At 41.7% G+C, this 25,041-nt stretch overlaps 1 protein-coding gene across 3 annotated transcripts in view; it reads right to left on the bottom strand.

Moving 5' to 3' along the window:
* LOC137413746 (uncharacterized) overlaps positions 1-25,041 on the bottom strand; it is a 139,083-nt gene that overhangs the window by 47,561 nt on the left and 66,481 nt on the right. Inside the window, exon 4 of one of the 3 annotated variants that reach the window (XM_078770684.1) lies at positions 8,361-9,769. The exons of 1 other annotated variant lie outside the window; for it this stretch is intronic. In XM_078770684.1, coding sequence (XP_078626810.1) covers positions 8,396-9,769 — 1,374 coding nt within the window. In that variant the 3' untranslated portion in view covers positions 8,361-8,395. Of the gene's footprint in view, positions 1-8,360; positions 9,770-25,041 lie in introns of those variants that run through there. One more of the 3 variants, XR_013621958.1, reaches the window with a different exon arrangement.

Raw genomic sequence — 25,041 nt, forward strand, 5'->3', positions numbered from 1 at the left:
AGAGCAGTTTCAGTACTGTGGTTGGAGCGGAATCCGGATTGGAATGTTTCATACAGGTTATTGGCAGAGAGATGATGTTTGAGTTGAGTGGCTACAGCGCGTTCCAAAACTTTTGACAGAAAGGGTAGGTTGGAGATGGGTCTGAAGTTGTTTAGGGTGTCAGGGTTTAGACCAGGTTTTTTTAGAATGGGGGTAACAGCAGCAATTTTGAGGGAAGGTGGGACGATGCCTGTAGACAGGGAGGAGTTTATTGTTGCAATGATAAGTGGAGAGAGAGCAGGGAGGGAGGCTTTGACAAAGCTGGAGGGGATGGGGTCAAGAGTGCAGGTGGCAGTTTTCATTCCTATGAGGAGTTCAGAGAGGTCAGTAGGGGAGATTGGGGAGAACCGAGACAGGGGATGGCAGGACAAGGGGGGGCAGGTGGTTGGAGGGGGAGCGGGTGCGGCGGTGGTCAAGCTGTTGTAGATGTTGTCAATTTTGCGTTGGAAGAAAGAGAGGAAGGAGATGCAGTTGTCTACTGTGAATGACTGGGTGGTGGTGTTCAGGGGGCGGAGGAGTTTGTTTATTGTCGAGAAGAGTGCTTTTGGGTTTCCGGAGCCAGAGTGGATAATTTGAGAGTAGTAGGCAGAGCGGGCGCGGGAGAGGGCATCTTTGTAGTGTTGTATGTGGTCCTTGTAGGCTTGGGAGTGAACTGTGAGACCCGTTTTATTGCGGAGTCTTTCAAGTTGGCGAGCACGAGTTTCATCGAGATTTCATTTCATCGAGCACGAGTGGAGTTCAGGGGTAAACCAGGGAGCAGAATGGGTGAAAGAAACTGTTTTGGTTTTTACAGGCGCAAGCTGGTCAAGGCAGGAGGAGAGAGTGTGGTTGTAGTAGTCAGTGAGGTCGGAAGGGGTGTGGAGGTCAATGAAGGGAGAAGTGGACATTTTTTCAGAGAGGGTGGATGAGAATGAGGTAGGTGAAAGAGCGTTTAGCTTACGGAAGTTGATTGTGCGATAATGCCTTGGTGTTGGGGCGGGGATGTTGATGGTCAGAGTGATGGCTAAGTGGTCAGAGAGGGTGAGGTCGGAGCCATAGAGATGGTGCAAATTTAATCCAGTGGAGCAGACAAGGTCCAAAATGTGACCACGGATATGGGTAGGAAAGTCGACATGTTGAGTGAGGTTAAAGCAGGTGAGTAAATCAGTGAAGTCAGTAGTTATTGTGGAGTCAGTGGAGTCCATGTGGATATTGAAATCACCAAGGAGGAGGATTGAGGGGGAGAGGGAACATAGCTGGGTCAGAAAGTAGGAGAAGTCAGACAGGAATGATGGGTGTGGTTTGGGAGGGCGGTAGACGACAGCCATGACTGACTGCGTGTGACCAGAGAGTTTTAAAGCCAGGTGTTCAAATGATGGAGCAGATGAGATGGAGATGAGGTTGGTCTTGATGTCTTGACGGTGGATAACGGCAATTCCACCACCTCGGCCCTCCGAGCGTGGTTTATTGACGTAGGAATATCCATTGGGTGTGGTGAGGTTAAGTGTGTAGTAGTCCAGAGGTTGTTGCCAGGTTTCGGTGAGACAGAGAAAGTCCAGTTTGTTATCCAGGATGTATTCGTTCAGGATGAGGCATTTGTTGTTGAGGGACCGGGTGTTGAACAGGGTGAGCTTGATGTTGTTTTGAACAGCAGGGATGAATTCAGGTGATTTAGCCAGGGTTCGTAGGCAGGAGGTGCGATCGTGTGGGTTGCTGTGACCAGGTGCACTGGGACGAAGAGTGAGAGTGCGCTGAGCCGACCAGAGGACGGGGATGGAGTGACCTGATTGCAAATAAACAAACTTACGACCGGAGCCACGGTGAATGTACCTGGGTCGTCGGAGGAGTCCATTTGATTTGATGGCAGAGATGCATGATGGGGTGGAGCGGGTATTGAGCAGAAGAAGCCTTGCTGCGGAGTACTTCAGAGCCATGCCAGGCATACAAGTATGGAAGTATGGAAGTATGCATAGTACAAGTATGGAAAATACAAGTATGGAAGCGATTGATAGTATCTATGATTTGGATGATACGATTATCATTTCAAACTCCACTAAAAAGGAAGTCTATTTTAAGGTAAATGCTACAACAGGAACAGACTGGAATTCAAACGGAACAAAAAGTTTTGAAATAAATAATCAACAAACTTACTTGAATATAGCTGATAGTTTCTTGCTGTGTAAATTTAAATTCACTAAGGCTGCGAATAATACTAATGCTACACTCGTAAATGATTTCTTCTGGAAAATGTTTGACAGTGTCCGCCTGTATATTGGAACACAAGAGGTTGAAGCGGTTGATTATGTCTCTGCTACATCTGAAATGATGAAATTTACACTATATTCGTTTAGTGATAGAATGGGTAAGGGAGCTGTTGAAGGTTTTATTCCTGATATAAATAATATCAGGAATATGCACACTATGCACAATAATAAATAAATCACAATAATAAAATCACAATAATAAATGCACACTATGCTATAAATCATTGTGTGGAACGGGACCTCACTATCTCTCCGATTTGCTCACTCTCTATGAACCTCAGCGACAGCTTTGTTCAAGCGACGACTCTATGACCTTAGAGCCGCCGCGCACCAGCACCAAGTCGTTTGGCGAGAAATCCTTTTCTTTTGCTGCACCTCTGCTCTGGAATGACTTGCCTTCCTCTGTTCGACATATTGACTCTCTTCCTGCCTTTAAAACCTCCCTCAAAACCTATCTGTTTCACAAGTCTTTCAAAGTCTAAGTCTTGTTTTCCCTTTGGTTTGAGGTGGGACAGAGATCGAGAGTATGTCTGTGTACATGTGCGGGGGAGGGAGGGGAGGAGTAGGGGGAGTCCACATCTGTGGGTTTTGAATGGGGAGGGAAAGGAATTGGGCAAGAGTGAAGGTGTGGCTGTGTGTGTGTGTGTTTGTGTGTGTGTGTGTGCGGTGTGTGTGCGTTCGCATGATAATGTAAAGCGCCATGAGGGTAGTTTACTCTGCTTGATGGGGCTATATAAGACTCCTTTATTATTATTATTATGATTATATGTCAACGTGAACAAATGCTGACCATGGTTATATTCAAAGGAAGGCAATGTATAATGATGATTGATGAAACAAAAGCAGAGAATAGTTTTACCATAGCAGTATCTCTTAAAGGTATATTTGGATTTTGTGATTATGATAAAGTTTTGTATGGTCTTAAAATTAGATTTCAACTACAAAGGAATGATAATGTAAATAGGTTGCTTTTTGGGGCTGAAAATGCTTTTGGCAACAATAATAAATTTGTTATTAATGATTTGTGTTGGTATATCAGTGAATATACTCCTAATCTTAAAACGGAAGAGATGTTAAATAAAAGACTTAACTCAAAGACCCCGCTAAATGTATCATACCTTAAAAGAAGATGTCAACACATTAAACTGGAACACACTACCTACACTTGGAATTTAGGTGTTCTTCAAGGAAAGCCACGATAACTCTGGCTCATTTTTTAAAAACCAGATGGGGAGGACGGTACTAATAAGAATAATGCGCTGAGTGATAATGCTAAGGTGAAACAACTTCGGGTTTCTCTTGATGGAACATTTTATCCGCGAGATAGATTGGAAATTGATAGGGAAAAAAATGATTATGCAGAAGCCTACAAGTCTTACCAAAAGGTGTGTGAAAGTAATGGTAATAATAACCCTATTTTGGATATGGTTGCGTTTCAAAAACTTTATACAATCTACACAATTGGCCTGAGTTCTCAAAAGGAAACTATAAAGTCTAATAGAGTGGATACTTCTCTATACATTGAAAGAGGAGAGAATGAAGAAGTTGATGCTTATTGTTTGCTTTTGGAGGAAACAGAATTACAGATTAATACAGATAATGGTGTTATGATTAATATCACATAGGTTTTTCTTATAAATAAATGGTAGGGGTATATGTTAATCAAATCAATCTTAATAAATTAACATCTTGTATTCAAAATCAAAAGCCTTGTATTATTAATGTTAATACAATTCAAAGAAAAGGAGCTGTAAGAATTGATGTTTTACTCACACACACACAAGTAAAAACACTAAATGATACTGGTTCACTTAAAATTAAAATGACGAAACCTACGTTAAAGAAATATTCAATAGACGAGTCAAGAGGAGGATTTCTCCCGTTTCTAATTCCTTTATTTGCTGGTTTAAGTGCGGCGGGAGCATTGACTGGTGGTATTTCAGCAGCGGTAAAAACTGCTAACGAAAGGAAGGCACAACTAAAAGCTCAAAAAGAATTGGAAAGACATAACAAAGAGTTGGAGAAACAAATTAGTGGAAGTGGTGTAATTGTAGATTTTGCTCAAAAACTTGAAAGTCTACCTGATAAAGCTAGATTGTTGGTTGGAGATATGCTTTCCTCTATCGCTCAAGCGGGTGTTAAACTAACTAAACGGGGTAATGGATTGTATCTTTCTCATAAATAAATGGATAAATGGTTTGAACAATTTGGAAAGAATACAATGTCAAATATAGAACTAGCTAAGTATTGTAAAACACTAAAAATTGATAATGTGGTTATTTGTATGAGAGATGAATTAATACATATAAATAAGAATACAAATAATATTATTGTGAATTTAGACACACAGAATGGTTCTCATTGGGTTTGTATTCATAATAGTCAGGATAAATATTATTTTGATAGTTATGGTATGCCACCACCTGTTGAAGTAATACAATTCTTACAGAATGGTGTTTATCAAACATTTCAAGTTCAAGAAATTAATTCTAAATGTTGTGGTCAATTATGTTTATATGTATTATTTCAACTCAACAATAATGAAAATTTTTATGATATCATTTTTAATCTAATATAAATGACATGTTGGAAAAGATGGTTCTATCTTTGGAAAATCCTCTCAGGATATTGATTTATCAAATTATTATACAAAGGCACAGGCTGAACGACAAAAATATAGTGTAAGTAAAAATATTAATATGAAGAATACTTATAAATTAATCAATTATCCAAACCCTACAGATGCGAATGACTTAATTAGATTCAGTGATTTATCACAATATATATTTTTAAAGAAAATAGCACATTTTGTTAAACAAGTAAAATTTACAACCACAACACCTGGTTATACTGACCATACACCTTTCCTCATTGAATTTAACTACCTGCTTACAATTGAATTTTATAAAGAAGGACATATATTTAATATGCGAATTTATAAATGGGGGTATGATATGCCTGATTTAGGGTAATAATTGGTATTTTTCAATAAACTTAGAAGACCTACATGATTTGAATCAGTCTCGTAAAGAAGAATATTATCCGCTTGGCGAGGATAAGGATTTATGTGGAAGTACAATTAGTAAACAACAAATACATGATTTTAAGAAAAGAAAAATATATGATAGTATAGCGATGGTTAGCATGACAAAGAAGGAAGTTAATGAGATAAGGATAGAAAGCCGAGGAATACAAACCGATTTGGTAGTGGGAAGATGGGGTGGTATTACCTGTCATAATATTAATCTCACATATATTTCTGATACATAAATGGCAGGAAGAAGACTACAAGAGAATTATAATTTTTGTATTCAAGGATACCTACAAGAAAAGGGTGCTCGGTGTTACATACCTTATGATGTGGAGCATATACATGGGAATTTTGTCATTAAAAACTGGCCTTATACTGATATTGTTAAACCCACAAATAGAGACTTGTTTAAAATATTAAATAAAAATGAACTTCTCAAAGTTATGAAATATAAAACTCTTTTAGAAATCGTCAACAAATCTTATTGGTATCCTATTATGAGAAAAATAATTACAGATACAAGAATATCTCAAAATCCAGATGAGTATATGTATAATATTCTTTGGGACTCAAACCCAAGGGTAGCTGGGGATGAGGAAGGAGTTGAAGAAGAGAGGGAAGAAAGAGAGAGGGAGGAAAGGGAGAAAAAGGAGGAGGAAAGGGAGAAAAAGGAGAAGGAGGAAAGGGAGAAAAAGGAAAGGGAGGGAAGTGTGAGGGAGGAAATCAGTGGGCTTCGTAAAAGATTGAATGTATTACAGCAAGAAGATCAATCTCAACTCACCGAAGAGGAAAATAAAGAAAGAATGAATGCTGTGAAAATATTGTCTTCAAGATTACAGTCGTCAATGACTGAGCTGAGTTCAATTTCAGGAAGGAGATTTAAGCGAGAAAGTGGGGAAGAAAAGAAAGTGATTGATGATGCTATTGACGTTAGTTAGTTTTATTTGTAAATAAATGGAGGAGAGAATGAAGGCATTCCTAAGGATTCTTTATGTTTTAAAAATTAAGATAGAAATGTATATGTTGAAAACCAAAAAGGTTTTGATACTCTGTCGGACTTTTTCTGATAAATAAATATGAGTTATTGTCTCAAATGTAAAAAGAAAACTAAATCTAAAAATATCTTATGTTAAAGCTAAAAATAATAGAGTTTATCAAAAACGAATATGTCAAGTGTGTGGCTCTAAAAAGTGTCAATTCATCTCTTCTAAAAGTGGAGGAGACATCCAAAAGTTTCTGTCAGGAAGTAAATTTACAACAACTGGAATTCCGGGGGAATTACACCTTCCAGGGTATTCTTTCTGTGGTCCTGGAACAAACCTGGATAAAAGATTAGATGAGGCTGACAATCCTAAACCTTGGTCTAAACCTATAAATAGGGTTGATGAAGTGTGTATGAAGCATGATATTGCTTATGGAAATACCACTACATTGGATGAAAAACATGAAGCAGACAGAGAAATGTTGTATAATTTGTCCTTGATACAAAATCCTACATTGAGAGAGAAAGTTGATAGGTTTATTGTGAAAAAAATGATAAGTGTTAAATTGAAACTTGGTCTTGGTTATTCCCCAAATAACTATTAAACTCCAATGATGTCATCAAGACTGAGGAGCTTTTGACTAATGAATTACATAAACCTATAATCACAAAGTTTAAAAGAAGGAAAGTTTATTCTAAATACACCGACCACATATGGTCCGCTGATTTAATCGAACTAAATAATGATAAGGGATACAGGTATGCTTTAACCGTTATTGATTTGAGGAGTAGATTTGCCTGGGTTGTTCCTTTGAAAAACAAGAGAGGTAATACTTTAATGTTAGCCTTTAAGCTAATATTTGATAGGGATAAAAGGAAACCAAAGAGTTATGGACTGACGAGGGAACAGAGTTCTATAACAAAATATTTATGAAATTTCTTAAGGGGAAGGATATTAAATTATACAGCACCTTTAATGAAGGAAAGGCAGTTGTTATTGAGCGTTTTAATCGTAATTTGAAAGAGAAACTATATAAAAAATTCACACAACTCGGTTCTCAACAATGGGTATATTTCATCCAGAATATTGTAGATAATTACAATAATACAGTTCATTCATCAACAAAATCAAAACCATCAGAAACATTTACAAAATTAGAATATGAAAAGGAGATTAATTTGAGAAAGCCCAAGTTCAAAGTTGGTGATATTGTAAGAATATACAGATGGAAAAGCCATTTTGAGAAAGGTTATACAAAGAGATGGACGAATGAATTATTTAAAATTGTTGATGTAATGGATACAGTCCCTTGGACTTACAAATTATATGATATGAATGGGGAAGAAATCTTGGGTTCATTTTACTCACAAGAATTACAAAAAACACAAGTAAGCAGCTAATACCCTTGAAAATAATAAATAAATAAATAAAATGTAATGGGGATACGTTTTTAAATCTGTGAACCCCAAACACAGAATCCCACAACTTTTTAGTTGGGGCTTAACTTTTGTGTGTGTATAATGGGGATACGTTTTTAAATCTGTGAACCCCAAACACAGAATCCCACAACTTTTTAGTTGGGGCAGAACTTTTGTGTGTGTATAATGGGGATACGTTCTTGAGATCTGTGAACCCCAAACACAGAATCCCTCAACTTTTCAGTTGGGGCTTAACTTTTGTGTGTGTATGTGTGAGTGAGTCATAATAATATACAAACCCTAACCCAACCCCATCCCTAACCCAACCCCATCCCTAACCCAACCCCATCCCTAACCCAACCCCAACCCTAACCCAAACCCATCCCTAACCCAACCCCATCCCTAACCCAAACCCATCCCTAACCCAACCCCATCCCTAACCCAACCCCATCCCTAACCCAACCCCATCCCTAACCCAACCCATCCCTAACCCTCACATTCAAAATCCCAACCCTAACCCAATCCCATCCCTAACCCAACCACAACCATAACACGCACATTCAAAATCCCAACCCTAACCCAACCCCATCCCTAACCCAACCCCATCCCTAACCCTCACATTCAAAATCCCACCCAAACCCTAACATAATCTTTTTTTCTTATTTTAAAAAAATACGTATTTCATTTTTTTTTTTTCCTCTTCTCCCAATTCTGTCTTTCAAGGCTTTCAAGTTTGAAGAAGTAGAAATGGGAAGAAAGAATTTTCCAGCATTTTCTTCCTCGAACTTTCTTGATATTGCTTAAATCAAGCGTCATTAAACAAAGAACATTGTTCATTGCTTTAGAATGCAAAGAGTCTCCAAGATGGACCCCACAGGTAGAGTCTCCAAAATAAAACCAACTTTCCAAGTTCCCAAGGTATAACCACATTCCTGTTGAGCCTCCAAGATAGGTATCACATTTCGAATCATCAAAACAAAACCCCCATTCCGAGTCTCCAAAAATATAACCATCTTTCCAAGTCTCCAAGGTAGAACCACAATTTTCAGAAATATTGGGGGTTTCCATGATAAGTCTCACATAGTATAACTGCGGACCATCAGGGAAAACTTCCCTTTCCCAATTTTTTAGGGTTTCTATGATGTGTCTCACATAGTATAACTGCGGACCATCAGGGAGAACTCTCCTTGCCCAATTTTTTAGGTTTTCTATGATGTGTCTCACATAGTATAACTGCGGACCATCAGGGAGAATTCCCGTTTCCCAATTTTTTGGGGTTTCTATGATGTGTCTCACATAGTATAACTGTGGACCATCAGGGAGAACTCTCCTTGCCCAATTTTTTAGGGTTTCTATGATGTGTCTCACATAGTATAACTGCGGACCATCAGGGAGAATTCCCGTTTCACAATTTTTTAGGGTTTCTATGATGTGTCTCACATAGTATAACTGCGGACCATCAGGGAGAATTCCCGTTTCCCAATTTTTTGGGGTTTCTATGATGTGTCTCACATAGTATAACTGTGGACCATCAGGGAGAACTCTCCTTGCCCAATTTTTTAGGGTTTCTATGATGTGTCTCACATAGTATAACTGCGGACCATCAGGGAGAATTCCCGTTTCACAATTTTTTAGGGTTTCTATGATGTGTCTCACATAGTATAACTGCGGACCATCAGGGAGAATTCCCGTTTCACAATTTTTTAGGGTTTCTATGATGTGTCTCACATAGTATAACTGCGGACCATCAGGGAGACCTCCCCTTTCCCAATTTTCAGAAATTTGTGGGTCTTCAATGTATGACTTGTATTCTGGCTCATCAAGGTAGAACTTGTTCAGTGGGTTTTGTTTTGATAACTCACAACAAGTATCATCATGGTAAAACTCTTTTTCAGGATTTTGTGGATCTCCAAGGTATAACTCTTTGGCTGGGTCATCAAGGTAGAACTCGTTCTGGGGGTCTTGGTTGTTCAAAATGTCTTCAAACAAAAAAATAACTTCATCCCAAGTTGTGTTAAAAGCAGAATTTTCATTTCGTATCTCAGATACAATTTCCTGTGAAAGAAAATAACAATGTATTAATTTAATACAATATTTTTATTTGTATAAATCAAGCTCTATGAATATTAAAATAAACTTTGTTAACTCTTACACGAGTCTCATCTAAAAAAAGAAAAATTTAAAATAAATAATTAAATAAATAATTAACTAAATAAATAAATAAATAAATAAACAAACTTACCTCCATTGATAAGAGGTTCGAGTCCAGTTCATCAATCTGATGGTTGAGTTCTACACAGGTAGTAGGACTCCAAGGAATAGCAAAGTTATCCCATTCCATTTCGGCATAGTAGTCCATTCTCTAGTGAAGCAGAAAGCGTGTTTGAAAAAGCCTGTGTGGTCAGTGCCTTTTATAAGGACTGGGTGTGTCATTTCCTGTGGAAATTCCCTGGGCGTGTCTTAACTGGAAATGATGTGATGGGAATTCCCTGAAAATGATGTAATGTATTACCTGGAAATGATACAATGCTGAAGAGTTAATAAAGTGGGTGGGGCTTAGCAGAAGTGGGCGGAGCTTAGCAAAAGTGGGCGGGCCTTAGTAAAAAAAGTGGGTGTGGCTTAACAAAAAGTGAGCGGGGCTAAGTAAAAACTGGGCGTGGCTTAACAAAAAGTGGGCGGGGCTTACCAAAAGTGGACTGAGCTTAACAAAAGGTGGGCAGAGCCTACCAAAAAGTGTGTGGCACTGGAGGCGCTCAAACAAGAACATTAAGGGAGGTTTATCATTTTATCTCAGCTCAGATCTTAATAAAGAACCAAACTCAAACATCTTTTTTGTTAATATATTAGATGGTGAAGGGAGTGGCAAGAGAATTAAATTATTTCCCACGCATAAACAAATATTTGTAGGATCAATGTTTGAGTGGTCTACTCGGGATCATTGATAGTAAGAGTACCATAAGACCAAGGGGGAATCATTGTTTGAGTGGTCTAATGAACAACATTAAGGATAGGTGTCAAAAGGCTAAAAGGTTCGTAAAGAGGTGAGAGGAAAATTAACATGTAAGTGAATGGGTCGATGTTTGAGTGGGTCAAAGATAATCTGCCAAATTATATGTAGAAGAAGGATTATAGGTCTATAAGGGAAAACAAATATTTGTAGTGTTTGAGTGGTCTAATGAACAACATTAAGGATAGGTACTATAGACAAAAGGTTCATAAAGATGAGGGTGGGAGAAATAGAGGTGTTAATGGGCAATGAGGTTAAGAGGAAAATTAACATGTAAGTCAATGGGAAAATGAGAGTGTCCCAGAAGCAACATATATACACTACTTTCATCATCATCTCTCTTATTTCTGTCATTGTAAATCCATACACAGCCTGAATGAGTGGATCTCGACGTGATATGACTGAATACATCAGTCTTAAGGCTAGTTTTGGGTTCACATGTACGTTCTATCTGCTTTGACTTTGACACATATTGTTTGAAACAAGACACATGACAATATAAATCTGCGGCATATACATCTTCAGGACTGCCTAAGTCTGCACATCTGACAGACACATCATCTTTATGATAGCGTATTGCATCCAAAAACTTCTGTGAACCTTTGACCTTACAGAGTCTGAACTTTTCCAGCACCTGTTTGCCCTTTTGTTGGCCCAGACCCTATCACAGTATCACATGCACATATGACACAGTCTATATAATTTGAGTCAACAGCCATGCGGGGTCCAGGATGAGGTATGGTGGAGCTCCGTGTGGATGGCTTGTGAGCAGTCAAGTCAGATAGTACTTCAGGTACCTCATCTGCAGCAGGTTCTTCAGAAATGGTTGGAAGGTTTCGTACATCAGTATATTTCTTATAGCAAGAATATGTATTGTGGTATTTGAATTCAAAATCAGGTCCAATAATTTTCAACCGTTTGCTGACATCATCATCTTTCACTTCCGCTGCATCACGGACACATTTTCTACCTGCTCTCCCCCCCCCCCCCACCATGGAGCGGTTCTGTTTTCTTGCCTTTCTTCTGGCAAATAATACATATTTCAGGGTGAAGAGGAGCGGGAACAGGCGTTGAAATAAGGAGGTTAAGTCCTTCTGGTGTGGTACTGTCTGCCATGTTTCAAACCTTTTAGAATTGAATCACCTGAAAAAGAATGAGAGAAAATTGGGAGAGGATATCAATGAGAAAAGAATTTGGTGTTTATTATGGGGTTTTCATCTAAAATGTTTATTGGCAGCACCATTGTGTCAGGCCCACCTGAAAACCTCATAATAGACACCAAAATCATTCATCGACTCGGTTTCTGTCGAAAGTTAGATGAGTTTTCATGATTGATGGACTTTGGGTGGCAGCCATTTTGGATTTTGGTAACTTGGCAATGTCTAAAATGTTTTTTGATGGCACCACTGTGTTGGGCATACCCTCAAACAACAATACAGACACTAAAATCATCAATCTACTGCATTTGAATTAAAATTTATTCACGTTTTCTTGATTGATGGAATTCGGGTGGCGACCATCTTGGATTTCGGTAACTAGGCAACGTCTAAAATATTTTTTGACACCACCACTGTGTTGGGCATACCTGAAAACCCCATAATATACACCCAAATCATCCATATACTACGTTCCTATCAAAACTTATAGGCATTTCTTGTTTGGCACTCGCCCTGTGGCGGCCATTTTGGAAAATGGCCATTTTTCAGCTTATGCTACAAATTCAGGAATTCCACCTGGTAGATTTATTGAAGCTAGGGGTATCCCATACTCAAATCAACGGTCAAAGTCTATGCCTTCTAAGATGTATACGGGTTTCTCTGCCAGGGCCTGGACTATTAATGAAAAGGAAGTAGGCAAGTTCTTTTTATACTTTGGAAAGGTGTCTCAGATGTTAAAATGGCCTCAGGAGTCTTGGACTATGTTAGTACAAAGTGTTCTGGTGGGTAAAGCTCAATATATATATTCGGCTTTACCGATTGACCAATGTGCAGATTATGAGACAGTTAAGAAATCCATTCTCAAAGCCTATGAATTGGTCCCTGAACCTTACCGATAAAAATTTAGGAATGCCAGGAAGCGAAAGAATGAGACCCATGTGGAGTTTGCCAGAGAGAAGGAAACTATGTTTGATGGGTGTTGTCACTCTAAAGAGATTGGGGAAGACTAAACCGTTTACGACAATTGATTTTGGTGAAAGAATTTAAACAGTGTGTCTTGTCAGGTTCACTATGTTTTTTCGTTCAAAATTTTGGTAGATTAGCAAAACTATACATTTTTGGAATACTCAGAGCATGAGCATTCCAAAAATTAATGTTTACATTTGCGTAGACACCTTTGCGAAAATGACACTCAGGACAGTGATGAAGATCTGTAAAAGCATATTCCTGAACGGTATAGACTTCGTAGATCCTGTGTATAGGACTTATAGTTCAATCTGATACTACCTATAACTTCCTATAACAACCTGTAACTTCAAAGGACTTGCAATATCATGTATTATGTAATACAGTTATATCACAAATATAAAGACAATGGTTTTCAATTACCTTTGTTTGTTGCTTTTCTATAATCCTGAGCACTATTTTGAGGCATTTATTGGATTCCTTGACCCAGAAAACATAGGATTAGCATATTTAATTAAGTCTTTAGGTTGACTAGAAGCCGAGATCGCGCAAAATATGTATTTTATGGCGGCCATTTTCAAAAATCCAAAATGGCGGCCATGCAGGTGTCTGTGCAAATACCAACATTGATTTTCAGATTCTCCATGCTCTGAAGATTCCAAAAATGTACAGGTTTGCTAATCCCAAAATTTTGAAAGAAATTATATTTGTTAACATAGTGAACCTGACTATCTTCATCACTGTCCTGAGTGTCATTTTCGCAAAGGTGTCTACGCAAATGTAAACATTAATTTTTGGATTCCTCATGCTCTGAATATTCCAAAAATGTATAGTTTTGCTAATCTACCAAAATTTGAACGAAATTATATTTGTTAACTTAGTGAACCTGACTAGTCCATGCGGACATTAAAGTTCATTTGCATGAAAAAAAGTACCTGAGTTGTATGAGGCAGCAACAGTGGCAGATGACTATGCCTTGACACACAGGATGGGGTTCCACAAACCTAACTTCCCACCTAGAGGTAGCCATGGGAGTTACATTAAATCAGATTTGAAGAGCAAATTCTCATGGATGCCGCCCAGAGAGGAGTATCGAGCAAAGTCCTGGAAGTCCTAGCTGTGTCCATGTGGAAGTCCTAGCTGTGTCCTGGAAGTCCGAGCTGTGTCCATGTGTTTTTTTGTTTTTTTTTACCTCTACCACCCCCACCCCGATTCCCACGCCTGCTCCCCCTAAGCCCTCTCCCTCCGATAGATCTCCCTATGTCCCTGCTCTCAAATGTTGTACTTGTGTGCTTCCCCCTCTCTCCCCATCTTCTCTCCCGCTCCCTTTATTTTGTCTTTTGTGTCCGTTTGTTGTTTTGTCATTAATGTTCGCTCTTACACGAGCCTCGATCGTATACAAAAAAAAAATGTGGCACCTCAAATTTTAGTGATCGAAAGACTGACTGTCCAAGGCAGACATACCTTCCAGGGGGACCAAAGCAGACCACTGGCTTTTACTCCGGGCCTACTTGCGCTTTTTGCAAGAAAACTGGGCATTTGATGTCCCAATGTTACGCCCTGAAAATGAGAAATCAGGATCGGAGTCAGGCTACTGCAACTCCGAATGCGTTGGCCAATACGATAAATCGTCCTTGGAGGACAGTGAATTGTGAAGGTCCCCGTGCCAAACTTAATGCATCAGAGAACAACCTTATCCAAGAGGGTTACAAGCCTTTCATTTCCAAGCCTTTCATTTCCAAGGGGTTTGTGTCACTGGATGGGGACTGAAACAACCGGAGACATGTTTGGGTATTGAGGGACACGGGAGCACATCAATCTTTGATGCTCGAGGGCATTTTTCCATTGTTTGAAAAAACTGCAACTGGGCTTAGTGTCTTCTTACAGGGGGTTGTTGGCTTCGTTAAAGCTGCTCTTCATGTGATCCATTTAAAATCTGAGTTGGTGTCAGGACCTGTCACCGTAGGTTTACAAGCCACTCTTCATGTGGAGGGAATTTATTTTATTATCGGGAACGATTTGGCCGGTGGTCAATTTTACAAGTAATCCAATGTTGGTGGAAAAGCCCAGTATGGAAAATAACACAGCACAGTTAGAGCAGGAGATTCCGGGTATCTTTCCATCATGTGCAGTGACTCGTGCTATGGGTAGGAAGCGTTCTGAAGAGAATGAGAAGGACGGTGATGTGGATTTGGGTTCCATAGAGATATTGGAGGAAAGGTCTGGGAGAACACGGTAGGAAAGGGAGTGACAAAGGAACCTAATGATAAGGTTTCATCTGGACCAAGGGATGAAATGGAGTGTCCGTCGGAGACATCTGGGAACGGGGCTGAACAAATGGTGTTTGTCTGAAAGAGACTTGTTGAAGAGGAACACAGAGATTCTGAACTCTGTAGTTTGATTGGTAAAGCCATTACAGAGGAAGATGTTATGAAGGTACCTGTTGGTTACTTCATGAAAGGGGAAATACTTATGAGAAAATGGAGACCACCGGAGGTACCAGCGAATGACGAGTGGAAAGTCCATCACCAAATTGTGGCGCCACAACCATACCGGAAGGAGATATTGAGTTTGGCACATGAGACACCTTTGGCCGGGAACCTTGGAGTGAACAAGACGTGTGAAAATTCTGGCACATTTTTTCTGGCCAGGATTGCGAGTGATGTGGCGGAATTCTGTAAATCTTGTCATTCTTGTCAGCTGGTGGGCAAACCTAATCAGAAAAACCCCTTCAGCACCTTTAAAACCGATTCAAGCTTTTGAAGAACCATTCAGCTGGATCATTATTGACTGTGTGGGTCCTTTACCTAAAACTAAGGCTGGACATCAGTATCTGCTGACCATCATGTGCACTTCCACTAGGTTCCCAGAGGTGGTGCCTCTTAGGAAAATTACTGCGGCAGTTATTGTGAAGGCCTTGGTGAAATTTTTCACCCTGGTTGGCCTACCTAAGTTCATCAAGTCTGATCAGGGTTCTGACTTCATGTCAAAGCTTTTTCAGCAAGTCGTACACCTGTTGGGAGTGAAGCAAGTGAGGTCAAGTACTTACCATCCCGAGAGCTAAGGGGCCTTGGAAAGGTTTCACCAGACATTAAAGAATATGATCAGATCTTAATGCTTTGAATGTGACAAGGATTGGGACGAGGGAATACCCTTATTGCTGTTTGCCATGAGGGAGTCTGTTCAGGAGTCATTGGGATTCAGCCTTTTGAACTCATGTTTGGACACACAGTTCGAGGACCTTTGAAACTGGTGAAGGAACAGTCGCTACAAGAGGAGTGAGTCACAGTCAACTGTGTTAGAGTATGTGACAACTGTTAGGAACAGATTGGCTAAGGCCTGTGAAGTAGCGAGAGGAAACTTGAAAGCAGCACAAATGAAAGTGAGTGAAAGTGAGTGAGTGAAAGTGAGTGAAATGAAAGTGAGTCACAAAATGAAAGTGAGACATGACAAGACTTCTCAGATAAGAAATTTCAGTCCTGAGGATCGAGTGCTCATGTTGCTTCCAGTTCCAGGTCAGCCACTACAGGCTAGGTATTTTGGTCCCTATGCCATCGAAAGGAGGGTCAATAAAATGGATTATGTGGTGACAACTCCAGACCGACGAAAAAAGCAGCAGCTTTGTCACATTAACCAACTGAAAAAATATTATGAGAGGAAGCCTGTGGAAAAAATGGGTCCCGTCTCACCTGTAATCGGTGTGCAAGACAATCCAGTTTGAAGCCAGTGTGAAGTTCGATAGCGTTGATGACCAGGCTTGCCCCAGATTGACGAACACTGAAGTGTTAAGGAACCTAGACCAGAAATTAGGTCATTAGACGATGGAACACTAAGGACAATTATCCAACCTAATTTATGAGTTTGTGCCTTTGTTCACGGATGTACCTGGTCGTACTGATCTGGTACATCATATTATTGATGTGGGGGATGCCATTCCCGTGAAACAACACCCATACCGGATGCACCCTGTTAAGATGAAATATCTCCAGCACGAGGTTCATCCAGATTGAATTAACCTTGAGGAAATCCTGTGCGTTGTTTGGAATTTTTGTTGCTGAAGGATTTGATCAGCCATAGTTTTGATTTGTCGTTGTTGGGAGTGTGTATTACTTTTGGTTGTTAAAGATACTTTTTGGATGGAAACTAGGGCATGCCCGTACTATATCTATATCTAAAATTATATCCCCCCCTCTATTTACATGAAATGTTTTGGTCCATTCGCAACGCCAAAGCGAACGGCGAACGCTTTACATGAAATGGTTTCGTTCATGAAATGTTTTGGTTCATTCGCAACGCCAAAGCGAACGGCGAACGGCTTGCGAGTACAGTGACAATCCCCCCGGGGTTTTAATTAGTTTTAAAACGGAGCTTGGCAACCGCTGGCGTTCTTTAGCCGGCAGCTTCGCCCGCCCGAACGCCGTTACAGTACCTTCGACCGCGAGTTGCTCGGACTTCACTTGGCGGTCAGGCACTTCCGCCATCTGCTCGTGCGAGTACAGTGACAATCCCTCCCCCCTCTATTTACATGAAATGGTTTTTATTAGTTTTAAAACATAGTTTAACGCCAACATAGTGCCAACATAGTTTGCAAACGTGAAATAAATGAATACGCTCTCAAATGTGCCATCCGAGGCAGAGTGTGTCCGCCACGTTCGGCACACGCGATAGTTCGCTGCTCTCTGATTGGTTGAATCGTTTTTTGGACATAGCTCGGTAAGTAATTGTCCGATTAATATGAAACCTTGAAAAGGCACATCCTCGGGTCCCCAGCAATATACCTGGCAAGTTAAAAGTATATCGGACCCGTGGTTGTCGAGAAACAGCGGTCACAGACAAACGTACAAACGTACAGAGATTACTGGAATTATAGATAGATAATGTTTTCACCGTGTTCAATCCCAATGACCTCCCAGAGAACTTTATGCCTTGAAGGCAGGGAGTGTTACGGATCCGTCACTTCCGCCTTTGTTATTATTATATACTTGTAGGATTTTTAGTTTCAGGAAATATTGTTGTTAAGATTTTTGTGTGAAATGGAGATGACTTTAGTAAAAGGTAAAAATAAATGTTTGTGAAGGAAAAAGGAAAACACGGCAAAAAATAAGCAGGAAGAGAAGGGTGGAGAGGAGGAGGAGACGGCCATAAGAGAGATACAGCCGTGAGTCACATCAAGGCTGCGTGCAGACTTTTTGATATTGGTCGCGAATGAGTTGAGGCTTCCCGTGAAATGCCCGTGACATTGTCGCATTTGCGAGTGCAATTAAACCTGTGTCTCAGGCTTTATCACCAAGTGTGTCATTGTTGGAGGGAGCCAGCATCTCCAATTACAAGCCTACATGCCATTTTGTCCTCGAAGTGTCTATCCACTTGGTACATCTTGTTTGTCATTGGGATTTCCATATCGACCTCACCATGTTGATTGCCGTTGGTTTACATATCGGCTCAATTCCCATGTCTACGTCTCACCTCATAACTCCTCGTTCGCCACCGTGCTGATATATGCCTGTTCTCGTCGTTCTGCACGACTTCAACAAGCATGTGGATTTGCGCACAGACTTTGGGGAATGTTACATTCCACTTACGTTTTGCATATTGTGAGTTCTTGGAGAGCATTGTGGAATGATGGAGAGCATTGGGGAATGATGGTACCATCATATGTATTGTTCATTTGATGCAAGTGATATTTTCATTGTACTTTCTTTAATAGTTTTGCTATTGTGTATGTGAGTTCTTAATACAATTACTTGTTTTGTTCTACAAACGCATTTGTGTGGTTTTACCATGGGTTAATAGAACACTCAAAATAACCAGTCTTTCTGCCGCGTTCCCTCTCGAGACTCTGAGGGGCACCGTAACCAGGGTTTGGGGAGGTAATACCGTACGTTATAACTACTATCAGCCATCGGAGCCAGTTTACCTCCAATGTGATGCCAGTCTTCGAGACCTTGGTGCAGCATTGCTTCAGGTCCATGGAAACTGGTTAAAGCCAGTGGCATATGCAAGAAAACCCTAACAGATACTGAACAACGATACACTTGCATTGAACCATTGAACGTGAGCCATTGGCCATTGTGTTCAAATTGAACGGTTCCATACCTACCTGTATGGTCAGTTTCATTGTGCTCACGATCATAAACTATTGTTGATGATCATTAACAAGCCATTGATCGTTGCCCCACCGAGATTGCAACGAATACTTGTCAGACTCAAAGGGTATAACTTTGCAACGAAGTACCGCCCTGGGGCAGACAATCAGCTTGCCGATGGCCCATCCCGCCTCCCTAGTCCACTCAACACAACGACAATTGACTTGGATTTGCGTGTTGACTTTGTTCGTTTCTCCTCTGAGAGGTTTTCTCAGCCACAACAGGAAACACTTCGTGATTCTGACCTGAATCAACTTCGAGACTTTATTATCAGTGGATGGCCAGACCGTCTGAGGACCTCCCAGAGGCTTTGAGGACACACTGGAGTTTTCGGGACGAGTTGACAATTGAAAATGGTGCAATTCCTAAAGGTGAGAGAGTCATTATCCCGAAGAGTATGAGAAACGACATTCTACAGAAAATCCACTCAGGCCATTTTGGGCACGAGAAAACTAAACTGCTGGCGAAGGATACTGTGTACTGGTATAACATTAGCAAGGACATTGATCGGCTAGTGGAATGCTGTCCTACCTGCCAGCAACACTGGAAATCTCAGCTGCCTGAACCACGACAGCAACATGACATTCCGCTCAGACCATGGAGCAAAGTCGGATGTAACCTGTTCTATTTCGATGCAGCTGAGTGGCTGTCATCGCAGATAATTATTATTCCAAATTTCCTATTGTTCGCAAACTGCTCAAGACCGCCCCCACCGCACGATTATTACAACCTTGGGACAGATTTTTTTCTGAGTTAGGAATTCTTGATATGTTTATGAATGATAATGGTCCTCATTTCTCCAGTGCAGAATTTCAATCATTTGCTGGGAAATGGAATTTTGACCACATCACGTCATCCCCAACATGCCCAAAATCTAATGGATTTATTGAGCAACAAGTCGAGACCGTTAAATCTATCCTCTGCAAATCAAAAATTGCGGGGAACGATTTTCATCTGGCACTGCTAGCTGGGCGTTCTACCCTGGTGAGCTACAACTTGGCAAGTCCTGCTCAACTGCTAATGGACAGAAAAATCAAATCACTAGTACCAACCAGAATTTCCAACATGCATGACGATGACAACCTCATCTCCGAGAAACAGGAGGGGCACCGCTACTCACAAAAACTCTACCACGATAGGTATGCTCAGGTACACGAAATGTCGTGCCAATACCCTGGACCACTTTATGTCGGCGCCCCGCAAACACTCAGGATTATCGATCTTCGCTTCTCCACACTCGTGATGTCGTTACCTGCAAAATAATGCTGCATCCGCTCCACATAAAGGGAGCACTCTTCCTCTTCGGCTTAAAACTCTCCAACTGTGCCAAACGTGGCCATGACGTCACGAAGAGAAGAAAAAGTCCGTCAGTTCAAAACTCATGTCGCCGTTTATCCTCGTCACCACAATGTTCAGTTCTCCTCGAACCGAACGAGGCGAGGAGATACACGAACTACACGAACGTCGCCATTCTTCAAACTGTTTATTCACGCATGCGCAGACGCAACACAGCAATACATCACAAAGCTCGTTTTTCGCTCACCGAGACTTTCATCCGGTTGGTAAACGTATCGATCGAGCAGTGTCCACAGGTAAGTAAGTGAGTGACAGTGTATGTGTATGTATGTGTGTGAGTCAGTCAGTGAGTTGTGTGAGTCAGTCATTGAGTTATGTGAGTCAGTCAGTGAGGGAGTGAGTGAGTGAGTGAGTCATTGAGTTGAGTGTGTTTCAGTGAATCAATCAGTAAGTCGGTTAGTGATCGAGTTAGTGAGTCAGTCAGTCAGTGAGTCAGTCAGTCAGGGAGTCAGGGAGTAATGTGATGATTGATTCAATGACCTTGCTGATGATTGGGGGCAGTCAAGGAATGATGTGAGGATGGATTCCATGACCTTGCTGATGATTGGGAGAAGGCTGATTGGTCTGTCGTTGCAATGATCTGTTTTTGGAATTTTTTTTTTTTTTTGGAATAGTTCTTACTTCTTGGTCTGGCCAGTGACCACATCGGCTTAAATCTCAACCGTTTTGGGAGGGGGCGGGGGGCGAGAGGCGGAGGAGAAAGGGGGGTTAGTTCCCCTCTTCGTTCTGAGGTATTCATACCATTGACAATGCATTTATCATTGATCCTGAGAAACATGTGGCAGCAACAAGCTGTGTGGCCTTCCACATTGGGACCTGTGCAACTGAGCAGCTTGGCAGCAATCAGTGATGGCTTGAAGGGTAGTCATGTCATTATGGTAAATGTTATGAAAGGCTTTTAACTGGTTTGGTGAACAACTCTCGGTTATTCTTTTTTTTTTGAATACAGGATCGAGGTTCGTCCTTTCTGGTCCTTTCTGGGCACTTCTGAGCTCCTCGGCACATCCAAAGCTTTCATCTGCGGCTCAATGGAATACTGCTCTCCCCTCTGGGCCGGTGCTCCTGCCTCACACCTCGCTCGGCTTCAGGTGGTTGAAACCAAATCATTGGAATCTCCCGTGATGAAGCTGATTCTGAGGGCCTTTCTCTCTCTCACTGCAGGCAGGATGGTGATCTTCCTGTCTTCTATCGACTCCTTTCCGGCCTAGCTCCCCCTGCTCTATCCCCCAAATAGTCCTGAAGGACGCACAAGATCTGCCAGCAGCCCTCTTCTGGTGAGACTGCCAAAATCAAGACTCTCTGGTCACCTTCACTCTTTTATTCCTCTTTTTCCCCACTTCTGGAAAAAAACTCCCACACTCTCTTCAATCCCTGTCCTCCCTCCAGGTTTTTAAAACAGGTGTTCACCACCATCTCTTGTCATCCCCCATCCAAAACCTTCATTCTTTCAATCCCCGTTGAAACTCCCCAAATCCTCCTCTTTGAATTCCCAACGTCTTTCCTGAAGTTCTGAGTAGTGAAATGCCGAGTCGTGTTCATTTGCTTTATACCGTGTCATCATCCCCCTTCCCCAGCACTTCCCGTTCCACAGATCTACCTACATCCTTGTTCTCTACTGTTGTTGTACTTGTGTGCTTCCCTATCCCTTTTGTCTCCCACTCCCTTCATTGTATGTTTTATGTGTCTGTGCATGTTTTCATGTTCAATGTATTAGCTCTTTTATTTTTTTCCTTTTTGTTTTCTTTTCTTTTTTTTTCTTTTTTTTGTATACAGAATCGAGGCTCGTGAAAGAGCTAACATTTATCACACAAACAAATCAAACAGACAAACAAACAAACAAAGTATATAAAAAGGGGAGCGGTAGACAAGATGGGGAGAGAAGGGGAAGCACATAAACAACATTTCAGAGCAGGGACATCGGGAATGTGTGGGAGGGAGAGGGCTTGGGGTGAGGCGGCGTGGGAAGGACGGTGGGGGGTGGGAGAAGTATAAACACAAGGACACCAAGGACTTCCAGGAAAGAAGATGGAATTTCAAAAAAGTGCGATTGGGGTGAAATTAGCGGGGGTAGAAAAGATCAAGGTTTTGGATGGGGGAAGATAAGAGATGGTGGTGAACAGCTGTTTTAAAGATCTGGAGGGAGGAGTGGGATTGAAGAGAGTGTGGGAGTTTGTTCCAAAGGTGGGAGAAAAGAGGAATGAAAGAGTGAAGGTGACCAGAGAGTCTTGATTTGGGCAGTTTAACCATAAGATGGTTGCAGGCAGATCTTGTGCGACCTGTAGGAATATTTGGGGGACAGAGCCCAGAGAGAGCTGGAGGAGCAAGGCCAGAGAGGAGTCGGTGGAAGACAGAAAGACCACCAACCTGCCTGCGGTGAGTGAGAAGTGAAAGACCCTTGGAGGTAGCTTCATCGCGGGAGATTCCAATGATTCTGAACGCTTTGGTTTCAACAGCGTGAAGAGGAGATAGGTGTGAGGAAGGAGCACCAGCCCAGAGGGGAGATCAGTATTCCATTGAGCTGCAGATGAAAGCCTTGTGTGGTGAGGAGCTCAGGTGTGCCAAGGAAGGACTTTGCATGATGGAGGATGCTCAGTCGGCGACTGGCTTTGGAGGCCAGATTTGAAATGTGTTTTTTCAAGGAAAGATCATGGCAGATAGTGAGACCCAAAAGTTTGAGTGACAGAACTTCTTGGAGACGATGATTCAGAAAGTGGATGGGAGGGTTGACCAGTCGTTCTTTTTGGAGAGACATCGTAAGAGTGTGAGATTTGTCAGGATTGAAAGACATGTTCCACTTGTTTGCCCAGTCTGTGATTTTGTCCAGGTCTGCAGAGAGTGAGGAGGCTGCCGACTGCCGATCTGAGGGATGAGGAATGGAGCGGCAGAGAGTGCAGTCATCAGCAAAGAGACAGAGAGGATTTTCAAGGGAGTCGGAGAGATCATTGATGGAGACCAGAAAAAGCACAGGGCCCAGAACACTGCCTTGGGGAACTCCAGCCTGAACAGTAAGAGGAGATGAGAGAAACCCATTCAGGGACACAGGTTGACTACGACTAGAGAGGAAGTCCGCCAGCCATGCATGGAGATCTCCATGGATACCAAAGGAGGATAGTTTGGTGAGCAGAGCGGGGTGCTAGACCGTATCGAAGGCACGTGATATGTCAAGGGAGACAGCTCGAATTTCCTGTTTGGCATTGAGGACCTCCATCGATTGTTGAGACAGCAGAAGCAGCATGTCCAGAGTAGAGTGACCTGGTCTGAAACCAAATTGATGATCAGAGATCAAGCCATTGGAGAAGAGGAAAGATTTCATATCTGAAGCAATGATGGATTCCATGACTTTGCTGATAATTGGGAGAAGGCTGATTGGTCTGTAGTTGCTAGGATCTGTTTTTGCACCTTTTTTGAGTAAAGCGTTGATGTTGGCTGATTTCCAAGCAGATGGCAGATGACCTTGAGCAAAAGAGAGGGTGAAGAGAACTGAGAGAGGGAGTGAAAGAGCAGAAGAACAGGCTTTTAGGACCCGTGGGCTGATGCCGTCAGGTCCAGTTGCAGAATCAGAGTCAAGTGTTGACAGAAAAAAACTTTTCCACCTTGTCAGGAGGAAAGGACACAGAGTCCAGGAGCAGCTGGGTATGACTGGGTATGGTGGGTACAGAGAGGGATGGGTTTGGGACACAAGATTTAGAGGCAAACACAGAGTTGAGGCATTCAGCTTTTTCATGTGTGGAGTCAACTGTGTAGCCGTTTGAGATGAGGGAGTTGTTGGAAGGGAAACAAACACCAGAAACAGATTTGACCAGATGCCACCAGGATTTGGAAGAGGGAGACAGATAAGAGAGTTCAGTCTTGAGAAAGGAGAGATATTGTTTCCTGGCTCTCCTGAGGGTGGACACACACTTGTTTCGGGCTTTGTGAAAGGAAATGAGATTTCCTTCCGTTGGATTTGCTTTCCAGGAGACGAAGGCAAGTTGTTTCTGGGCAACAGCCTCACCACAATATTCCATGTACCATGGATGGGAGGAAGGGTATGACAACTGAAGACGAGATGGGATAAATCTGTGCATGAGACAGAGCAATTTACTTTGGAAGAATTCCCAGGATGAGTGGATGTCAGAGGCGGTAGAGATGGGAGACCAGTCCAGATGATTGATGGCTGCTTGAAGACCGTGCCAGTTGGCCTGAGTGAAATGCCAGACTCGTCGATGCTGAGGAGGCTCCCTTAGAATGGTAAGAGATGTCCACTTTAATAAGCACATGATCAGATGAGCCGATTGGAGCAGAAGAAGAGCAGCAGACATTTTCAGGGAAGTTAGTCATAACCAAGTCCAGAAGAGAAGATGTTCCGTTGACTGAGATCTGGGTCGGGAAATTGACAGATTGTGTCAGTCCCAAAGAGTCGCAGAAGTCCTTCGCTGAGTAGCTATGGCTGGTGAGAGAGGTACCCACACCCAGCCAACTGGCATGGTGACAATTGAAATCACCACATATGAGGAAGAGATGGTTGGGATGGGTAGAAAGAAGTTGGTCCATATTATCAGACAGCGAGATGTAGATGGAGTCATCACTGTTTGGTGGACGGGGCAACACACATATGAACAAGAGGTGGGAGCGAAGGGGAAGCCGTAGCCACAGGTATTCTTGGGGGTGAGGTGGAGAGAGGGCAGTGCAGGGCGAGTGAGAAAGAGAGTTTTT

This window comes from Myxine glutinosa, chromosome 1, assembly GCF_964187855.1.
Source record: "Myxine glutinosa chromosome 1, kmMyxGlut1.1, whole genome shotgun sequence".
Lineage (NCBI taxonomy): Eukaryota > Metazoa > Chordata > Myxini > Myxiniformes > Myxinidae > Myxine > Myxine glutinosa.